Source organism: Myotis brandtii, unplaced genomic scaffold, assembly GCF_000412655.1.
Source record: "Myotis brandtii unplaced genomic scaffold, ASM41265v1 scaffold826, whole genome shotgun sequence".
Lineage (NCBI taxonomy): Eukaryota > Metazoa > Chordata > Mammalia > Chiroptera > Vespertilionidae > Myotis > Myotis brandtii.
This window is the reverse complement of record NW_005371354.1, coordinates 726,701-737,515: the sequence shown is the minus strand read 5'-3', so window position 1 is coordinate 737,515 and position 10,815 is coordinate 726,701. Positions and strand designations below refer to the sequence as shown.

The following is a 10,815-nucleotide window of genomic DNA, read 5'->3' as shown; positions in this document are numbered from 1 at the left end:
CATGCCACCCTGCCCCCACCCCCTCCACAGGCCTTCACCACACTATTTTCTGTGTCCATGGCTTATGAATATCTTAATGGTGTTTTTAATTTTGATTAAGCCTGTTATTGGTTGAAATGCATCCCCCTCAAAAGATTAGGACCTTAAAGTCGTAACTCCCTGTGTCTCAGAATGTGACATTATTTGGAAACTAGAGGCCCGGTGCATGAAATTCATACACGGGTAGTATTCCTAGGCCTGGCTGGTGATCACGTTCCCCACCTCCTGGCCTCCCCGCCTCTCCCTTCCCTCGCTCCCTCAGTGTCCTGCTGCCCCACTGGTCACCCGCCATGTTCTGAGCCTCCCCCTAGTGGTCATCACATGCCATAGCAAGCGATTGAACTCCCAGTCTTCCGGTCAAACTCCTGAGGGGACAATTTGCATATTAGCCTTTTATTATATAGGATAGGATCTTTACAGAGGTAATCAACTGAAGATAAGGTCATTAGTGAGGGCCCTAATCCATCATGTTTGGTGTCCTTATAAAAAAAAAAGAAATTGGCTGAGAGATGCACACAGGGAGGAAGGTCATGTTAAGACAAGACCGAGATCAGGCAATGCACCTTCACACCTTAAAGTCGTAACTCCCTGTGTCTCAGAATGTGACATTATTTGGAAACTAGAGGCCCGGTGCATGAAATTCATACACGGGTAGTATTCCTAGGCCTGGCTGGCGATCAGGTTCCCCACCTCTTGGCCTCCCTGCACCCCCTTCCCTCACTCCCTCAGTGTCCCGCTGCCCCCACTGGTCACCTGCCATGTTCTGCACTGCCCCCTGATGGTCACCACATGTCATAGCCAGCGATTGAACTCCCAGTCTCCTGGTCGAACTCCTGAGGGGACTATTTGCATATTAGCCTTCTATTATATAGGATAGGATCTTTACCGAGGTAATCAACTGAAGATAAGGTCATTAGTGAGGGCCCTAATACATCATGTTTGGTGTCCTTATAAAAAAAAAAGAAATTGGCTGAGAGATGCACACAGGGAGGAAGGTCATGTTAAGACAAGACCGAGATCAGGCAATGCACCTTCACATCCAGAAACACCAAAGATGTCCAGCAAACTACCAGAAGCCCAGGAGGGGCATGGAGCAGACACAGACACCTCAGAGCTCTCAGAAGGAACCAACCTGACTGCACCTTCCTCATGGCCTTCTAGCCGCCAGAGCTATGAGAAAATGCATTTCTATTGTTTAAGCCATCCAGTTTATGGTATTTTGTTACGACAGCTGTATTCAAGTAATATAAAGCCCAATTTATCAAGTTTTTAGTGCAAGGTTACTAAGATTTATTTCTGTTTTCTCTAGATCTCCATTCTTTTTACATCATATACACACGTATCCTCCACCTTTTCCTCTTCCCTGGGTTGCATGTTTAGATTTTCTGTTGCCTGAGGGAGCCACTTGTTTCTTGTATAATTTCTAGAATTAATCATTGTTTCTACTAACAATGTAAATATATCAAGTGGCTCTGTGTTTATCTCTTCAAGTTCAACTTGGAGTAAGTTTAGTTCCAAGGGCATGAAACCTCTTGTCTTTTTTGGTTCCCTTCCTAGTAAGTTGAAGATGCTCATAGCCGATGTTTCATTACTAATTATTTCACTACTAATCATCTGGCACAGGCATGACCCCTCCTCCACCCCCTACACACCTCACCATTTCTTTCATTTTTCCTCTACTAGAGAGCGCTATATATGAACAGGTCAAACACATGGGGCTCTAGGTAGATGTCCCAAAAGTATTGAGCATGGAGACCCTTTTTCTCCTCGATACACAATGACGTCAGTGGTTTCAGTGGACACTGCCATGTTCTCCACTCTACTCAAGAAGGACAACCCATCAACTAACCTACACAATCTTGACCTTGAGAAATCAGTTTCTTTGTTGGAAGTTATTCTTACGGCACCTCTCTTCTTCATAGTCAGGAACACAAAAATCAGATAAAGTCATAAAAAGGACTGAAATAATAATTCAGTAAAGATTATTTATAAATCTTCCTTTAGGAATAGGATATTCAGTGACTGACGGGTGTGGCCTTTGCTCTGACATTACTCTGGTATCAAACAGCATTGTTTTCTGATTCCGGAAGTTCTGATGTACAATGGAATCAAGTCTACAAAATACCGACTCTAAGAAGGTTCTATAGGTACATGCCTTACCCTTGACAGACAGGTGTCTCCACGTCACAGTTGGCTCTGGTCTGCCAATAGCAAGACACAGCAGGGTCACGCTGCTTCCCTCGTTCACAGTGATATCTGAGGAGATGTTCATGATTTGTGGAGGGACTATGAAGAAACAGAGAAGAGAATAAATACATGAGAATGAGTCTTTACACTCAAAAAAAGGTGCTAGCCTATAAATATTCATATAGCATGCTTTTTAACGAGTAGCGTCTCAATAATAATATTCAGATTTCTTGATTGGCCAAGGATATGGCCACCAACACAACATTTACAGTGCACTTATGTCTTGCAGCAGGAGGCAGGTGTGTGGGTGGGGAAGAAGCACAGGAACTGAAGACAAGGACATTAATGCTTGTTGATTGAAAGGTCAAACCAAAAGGAAACTACTTACAATGTTTTCTGAGTTCCTGTCTGTCCACATGCTCATTTATTTTAGTGGAAGTGCTGACTTAAGCAAATAGGCATGAGTTGCCCCCACTTAAGCCCTTTTTATTTTTCAGTAAAGCCAACCACACTGAGTTAGTTACCCTTCCTTGAGCATTCTAGCCATTTTCATTTTCTTTGGCCTTGCACCAATTATTCCATCCTGCAATTCTTTTCTTCCACATTTCTTTACCTGAACATTCCTTCTCATTCCTTAAAACACATCTTTTAAAACACAGAAAAACTGCCTCTGGCTTGCACAACCAGAGTCAGGAATGCATTGCACCTGCTACTACGGCGACTATAATATTGTGTTACAAAACGTAAGCATAATACCCCAGTGGTTAGGGGTGGGGCTCTAGAGTTCAACTCCTCACCTGTTGAATAATCTTGGGCAAGGTAGCCTGCCTTCCTCTCTTGGTTTCCTCAGCTGCGAAGTACAGATGATAGTAGTAGCTAAACTAACTGTGTTGTGAGGTTCAGACAAAACAATGGCTTCGTAGAGTGCTTGATAGGAAAGGACCACTCAATAAATGTTAACTACCAGACGACAAGGAAGACAAAGATGGAGACAGCAATAATTACGTCTTTCTCAATAAACTCTTGAACTCTCATGGGCTGGGTCCATGTCCCTTTATCTTTAGCATTGCAAAGGCTAACAAGATCCCTGGCTTTGCTGTCTACCCTGTCCCACCTGCAGGCCTGATCCTCTCAATTCAACTCAAAAGTCAACATTGGAAAATACCCTGATTCCCCTCAACTCCTACTTCTCATCGCCCTTGTCCTGGTTGAATTTCTCACCATATTTCACATGAATGATAGCCTTCCACATGAAACCTCCCACCTGTTCTCTTTCCAACTTTGGATCCCTCCAACCTCTCCCCTGCCTGTGCCCAGAGGAACCTTTTGAGACAATCATCTAATCAAACTGCTCCCCTACCTACTCTAGCTCACCACTGCCCACCAGGCTTCACACAACACCTCTTTTGCATGACCTACCTACGCCCCTGAAATCTAGTCCCTCAACCTACCGACAAACCTCGTCTCCAGGTGCAGACCTCACTAGCAGCACCCGGCAGATAGTGGACCCACCTTCCTTGGAACATGACAAAGCACAAGGACTTCCATAGCTTTGCTTGTCCTTGTCTTTTTTTCATTTTCTACCTGAACACATATGACTCAACTTTCAAGGGTCCTCAAAGGTCACCTCCCCTTAGACCCTGAAAAGAGAACCCCCCATCTCTCTTTGCTACATTTTGTGGCAAGCTCCCCGCAGGTGGGGCTGGGCCTGTTGTATCCCAGCTGATTGCTGTACGCATGCCCCTTTACCTAGAGAGGAAGGTGCTTGAGGGTGAGGATGGGATTTCACACATCCCTGTGTCCTCAGACTCTGGCACAAGGCTGACGAGGTACATGCTTGATTCTTCTTTGAAAGAAAGATCCAAAGAACACATTGGACAAATCCAAAAACTGGAGTGGGTGGGGGTAGGGGTTGGGGGCCGCAAAGCTTCTAACCTTTCTTCTCAATTTTCTTTCAGAAAATAAAAGGAAAGACAACAGAGACAAGAGGCGCCACACTTACAGTTATGCTGATATACTCAAACTGCCAGTTTAATTATAAATTATTAATTACCATACAGGTCGAGTCCTAGTTAATTCCAAACCACCCCGAGTCAGTGGCGAAGGAGAATTATGGCCCATGCTCAATTCTGAGGACTGCGCAGCCTGAAGTTTTATGCTGCTCAGACCTTAGAGGTAAGTCTTTTCAAGGAGAAGCTGTAAGTAACATGTAGAACATTTGAGTTCTTCAGGGAATCCACATTTGAAAAATAAATAAAAATCACTCCCGGTATAAATCTGCCATGTTTTAGATTATTCCGGCATCAGATTTTGCCCTGAAATTTCATTGCACATATTTTATCCAGATACACACTGGGGTGGGGGTAGGGAGTGGTGGTGGGTATATATTCTAACTGCACTGCATCCTCTAGAGAATACTGAACTCGCTATTTTCCAGTATTTTCAGGCTTGTTAAAAACATAGTTCTGAGCTTAGAAATGTCAATAGTGCTTCTCACTTTTATAAAACAGCAGCTTCATGCTGCTTCCACAGGAGCCTCGGGATACTGTCTGCTGAGGTTGGGTGCACCAGGCCACGTGACATTCTCTCTCCAGAACCAGGAGTCTCCCTCCACAGGAAGACACAGCGGGGTGGGGGCAGGCACTGGCCAGTTCGTGGGGCTCATTTAGTACATTTCAGATCTCTGCACACTGCCCCCGGTTCAGGGCCTTCAGTCCCATACAGTCCGCTTCCTCTGATAGTGTGAGGGGTCCTGGATTAAAAGGCATTTGAAAAAAGGCCAGTAAGTATATCAGTGGACTTGTAACTACTTATTGTGACCAGATTTCTTTTGTGCAATTCAATATTGTTCTCTAGTTCCCTAAAATCTATGTATTGAAATTAAATTTGTTTATGGGTTGTTGTGTGTGTGTGTTTTTTGTTTTTTTTCTGGATAAAATGTGGACTTTTACACTGTTTTAAGGCAGGAATTTATATTGCTTTTCACAGTATTTATCTAGGGAATATCATTTTATAAAAAGCATGCATTGATCATCCTATTAGCTATTCATTGAACATGAAAATATTGAGTCAAGTAAAAATGTAGCACATTTAAGTAAAGTTAAATGCATATTCTGAAATTAAACTTTGAAATTTTATCTTTTTTTAAAAAGTATTTGTAAAATTCCATGGATATTGAGCACCACCTCCTTATTCCCCTTCTCACTGTCATGTTAACTGTGAGAAGGGGGTTTCCTGGGATGAAATGGCGAAGGTCACTCCAGCATCTCCATCAAGGACCAGCGCTTTCTGTCACCCTCTGCAAGTCAGAGGAAGAAAGACGAAGGGTGTGGATAGCCAGGAAAAAAACAAAAAACAATGGACAAAAAATTAAGTGAGAGAAAGGGGAGCTCTTTCTGTTCCCAATTATAAGGTTATTACTATTAAAATGTAATACACGATGATATGTATTATTTATTAATACGCAACTCGATGGTTCTCAAATTGCTTGCACAAGCATTACCTCGTGGGTTTCTTATGAACTATGAGATAATAGAACAAATAGTCTCACAATTAAGTACATGGTGGTCTAACCGCTTTGCTGTACATCTGAAATGAATACAGAATAATGTCGAATGGAAACTGTGATGGGAAAATAACTTTTTAAAAAATATATATTTTATTGATTTTTTTTTACAGAGAGGAAGGGAGAGAGATAGAGAGTTAGAAACATCGATCAGCTGCCTCCTGCACATCTCCTACTGGGGATGTCACCGCAACCTAGGTACATGCCCTTGACCTGAATCGAACCTGGGACCTTTCAGTCCGCAGGCCGACGCTCTATCCACTGAGCCAAACCGGTTTCGGCAGGAAAATAACTTTTTTAAACGATGAAGAAGCAGAACCATGAGGAAGGTTAAGTAAATTGCCCCAAATTACGAGGTTAACAAATGGCAGACTTCTTCCCATCCTGTGGTGCTTCCTCTCTGTGTAACCTCTGTCAGTGCCCCAGACACAACATGCATATCTGAGTGTTTCCTCTGCCTGGAACGTCCTCCCTGCGCATCTTCCCTCACAGCCCTTCCCAGATGGTGGGTAGTACACGAGTTTGGTTATCTTTATGTTGATGCCGGTGCTTACTAAATGAGTAAATGCCTACGATATACACTGTGAGAGAACAAACCTGAGTTAGAAAGGTTTTTCTACAGGTGAAATATTTCTATGTGCAAAGGTAATTGGGGTGTGAAATGTACGATTCTTGACATATTAGTGCCACCTACACAGTAAAGGTGTCATGATATGACTGCAAAACGATGTGAGAGACCATGTACCACAACTGAGGTTCTGTAGTCCAATGACCCATGTATCCTCGGACAGTGTTTACTGAACTCCTCATCCCCTGATTCTCACTGAAGAAAATGAAGACCACAGACTATATCTTTCAGGTTGTAACAAAGTGGGCATGTGTATAGTACACTAGTACAGTGCCTAGAAATAAATTAGTACTTAATAAATGGTAGCTGTTACTATTATTGTTATATGCTCTTATCAATATTGAATAAATATTTGGAATCAGATAAATAGCTTCATCCATGCCTGCTTGCTCATTTTCTAAATCTCAATTCCTTCAGCTGTAAGGCAGGACTTATAGATGAAGCTGGCCTTGGAAAGCTGCAAGATTTCATTATTTATGCTTCCAGAGCAAAAAGTAAATATCTAATCAATAATTGTCGATCCTGTCCTTACACGCTGAATATTGTGCCTATGCGAATACACAGGACAAATCACACACTTGTATAAAAAAATTACTTGGCTCTTCCTTATATATTTTCTTTTAGAGGATATTTTATTCTGTTTCTGGAAGGTTCAAAGGACGCAACTTCAGCACCATGTCCTACCCTATCACGGGCAATGATAACGTTACAGAAAACCAGAGAAGAACCAAGCAACGCTTAGAGAGATGGAGTTACATTTATTATTATTATTACACGTGGGCCCAGAGGATAATGTCTCTCAAATTCTGGGTGAAGTGACACAGGAAGTTTCCTGTATTTATACCTTTTTACCCTTTTTGTCTCCCAAATATGGGTTTTTTCCGGTTCCCTTTGCAAGTTCTTAAAGGGCCCTATGTGCTGGGGCTTTGAGACCTCAACCAAAAGCTTGGCCTGATGCCAGCACTGATAACTTCATCTGGAGAAGGTTTAATGGCCTCTCTGAAGTGGGAATAGTCTTATATTCCTTATTATTTAAGCCAGCAAGCATTTACAGAAGCCAAAATGCAGGGTTAAAATTTCAAACAGCACTTTTTATATAAGATGGATGCTTCAATTCCACCCTGTACACCTCTACCCTATCTTTGTCCAGTCACAATATTTGAAAATCATGTCTCAAGTGTTTTATTTCAAACTGAATGGCACTTTTTTGTGTTTGTTTTTTAAAATTATAATCTGGACTCACAGAGGCTAAAGTTTGACTACCATTTTTCCCCAACTACTTTCTGTGTAATTTTTTAAAAAGTTACTTGAGCTTTCTCTGCCATAAAATGGGCATGAAAATATTTGCTCCAGAGGGACATGGAGATTGTGTTAGTTACATGGCTGGTGAGCCAGCTCTGACTCCTGGCGACTCTGTGATAACCACATGGCCTGTTTTCAACAGCCCTTAGAGATAATGATTTTAAAGAGACTTAAATGGCTATTATTGTTGTTTCCAGTTTATTATTGTTATTACTATCCCCAGAGAATAACAAGATATTGAGACCAAGTGAAAGCTGATATAAATATGAAGTGCTTTCCACTGCACTTTTAAACACTCAAGGCTAATTTATAAAAATAACAACAGCAAAGACTGTTTAAAAAACTGAGTGTGTTATTCTTCCAGGGTTACCTTTTAAAAGGTATTCTAACTAAAGAGCTTATTTCATAAACTAGAGGTGAGAGTAATTTGAGAATTACAGTATACATGCTAGGTGAGGTTGGGCCAAATTTTGTGTACTTAGGTAATATGATATGTTGACAAAATCACTACATGAAATATCAGGTTAAGTGGATTCTAATCTTGATTCTTCCACAGCTGTGTGATCTGTAAATCGCTTAACCCCTTTGACTTAGGGGTGTGTGTGTGTGTGTGTGTGTGTGTGTGTGTGTGTGTGTGTGTTTCCCCTCTTTTTATTCATGCTGCCCTACCCATGGCAGCCTGGTTGTAATGCCCCAAACACCCCATGCTTCTCATAACTCCATACAGAATTCCATATAGCTGCATATGCTGAACACTTATTTTTGTGCCCTCTGCCTATTCAAGTCCTACTCACACCTGAAAACTGATATTGATATCTAATGCCCTCTCTCTACCAGCTCTCCCCATCCCAGAGATGAATGTAAGCCTGTGCTCCATGGCCACTTGATCACAGGGATGTCATATGGTTATTCTAAACATGTATTGAGTGCCTAGGAGGTTATAGGTGTTGCCTTGGGAGTAGAGAAGTACACAGACAAGATACTCTCTTATGGAAATTATGGAGTTTTGTGTCAAGAGAAGAGCACTGACATTGATAAATAATCACAGGATCAAGGTGTGATTACCGTTGTGGATGTGCTATGAAGTGGTACAAGGTACCACAATAGCCCATGATAGGGGACCAGCCTGGGCAGTGAGTTTGCATGCGGGGTTCGCTGTGGGCAGGGCTGGACAAAGGGATCAGCATGTGCAAAGGCTCTGCACAGATAGGATGCAAGGTTGGCTTGGGAGACTGTGTCTGAAGTGAAAAGAAGAAAACTCTTACAAGTGACTGACTGGACAGGGGACAGGATTTACTGATTCTTCAAGAAAGTGCTTCAGGTTTTAATCTTTTTAAAGAGAAGTGAGGCCCTGGCCAGTTTTGCTCAGTGGATAGAGCATCCGGCCCTTGGGCTGAAGGTTCCTAGGTTCCATTCAGGTGAAGGGCACATATCTCTTCCCTCCCCTCCCCTTCCCTCCCTTTCCCTTCCCTCTTTTCCCATCCCTTCTCCTCCCTCCCCTCCCATCCCTTCCCCACCCTTCCCCATCCCTACCCGTCCCTTCCTGCTCTGTGATGCCAAGAGTAGGGGTTGCACCTCACCCCTGCACTCAGTACGCACTGTCCTGTTCCCAAGCCTGAGACAGAACTGTAGAAAGAAACCCTCTGGATCAGATACAGAAACTCATCATCTTTGGAGAATGCTGGGACTTGTACAATTTTGAAGAAATGGGTAGTTGTTCATAGGCTCGTTCGGAGCTAGATTGTGGCTCAGAAGGAAGCGGGTGAGGCCAGTAGCTCAGACCACACTCTTCTATTCAGTAGTTGTATGAAAGCGGCAATGGTTTCAGTTATGAATAAATGAGATAATAAAATAAGTATACTTTAAAAACTATGGAATGATATGTACCTATAATTCAGCGTTCCAACTAAAGAAATAAAAGCTACATTTTGGGTCTCAGGGATCCAATGGGTGTGACACTCAATGAGTTTTGGCTCTGCTTTTAGAACAGGAATGGGCTCAGTGATGTGATCTACATTGTGTAGAAGGTACAGCAAGGTAGTTTTTCACAGGCTAAGGTTAACCTCACATATCTCCCTTTTCTTAAATTCACTACCCTGCTAGATCCACAAAAGTCAAGATTTCCAATATGAAAGAACAGGCTTAGATTTCTAGGTGTGAGGGAGTCAGCCATGAGGCCCCCAACGTAATTTTTATGTGAGTCTTTTCTCAAATCTCCGAAATCTATCTCAATTCCAACAAATCTGAAAAGTCTGAAAAATAAAGATTGCATCTGCATTTTATTTTTACATTGGGAAAGTGGGGAGGGGTTCATGACTGAATATTGCTGATAAAAACATGATAACTGAGTCTCATTACAGCCAAAGACAAGTCTCATATTTTAGCATTTTTATTAAAGCTTTTTAAATTACTGAGTGTCTGGTATATTCAATACCAGCCTAAGTGATTTATATTAGTCTATCCCTAGATACTCCATCTAATAAATAACTTGGCAATCTCCTAGCCCATAAATATCCCTGGCCCCAGCAAAAAGCAATTAAAGATGTTAGAAAAAAAGAGTGGTTTCTCAGTACCCCAGACTATAGTGTCACGGGGTGTTTCCAGCAGAGTAATTCACGCCACTTACAGAGGGGTCAGGTCTCCTGTCCTCACCACTCACCCACTGGGAATTTACGTCTCAGTTCCCTTCAAAGACAAAACACATCCGAAACTATCTTTAAATATTTAACATGTCACGGGAATGCAGGTGTTTCATCATGGAGAACATTCTCCCCAGCAACAAGTGTGCTATGATATTTGAGACAGCTCAGGCTGAAAATACTGTGCAAAGCCTTTTTGGAAAGCAGTTGTGTCCAAATGTTTGGGGGGAAGAAAGGGGACATATGTAATATTTTCAACAATAAAGACTTTTTAAAAAAATGAAAAATAATCATGAAAATAACAATGACAACAACAACAACAAAAACAATAAACAGGTGTGAGGGATTTTATGGGAAATCTGTAAAATTTGCTAAAACTCATTTATATTGATATTGCTTTACTTGGTAAAGTTACTAAAAGTCCTTAATTTGTACACTTGAAATGTGTGAATTTT

The 10,815-nt window shown here is 41.8% G+C and overlaps 1 protein-coding gene across 2 annotated transcripts in view; it reads right to left on the bottom strand.

Annotated features, from left to right (window-relative positions):
* The window catches only part of OPCML (opioid binding protein/cell adhesion molecule-like), a 426,180-nt gene that overhangs the window by 79,942 nt on the left and 335,423 nt on the right, over positions 1–10,815 (bottom strand). For both annotated transcript variants that reach the window (XM_005884362.2, XM_005884363.2), the window contains exon 3: positions 2,200–2,325. In XM_005884362.2, coding sequence (XP_005884424.1) covers positions 2,200–2,325 — 126 coding nt within the window. The remainder of the gene's footprint in view (positions 1–2,199; positions 2,326–10,815) is intronic.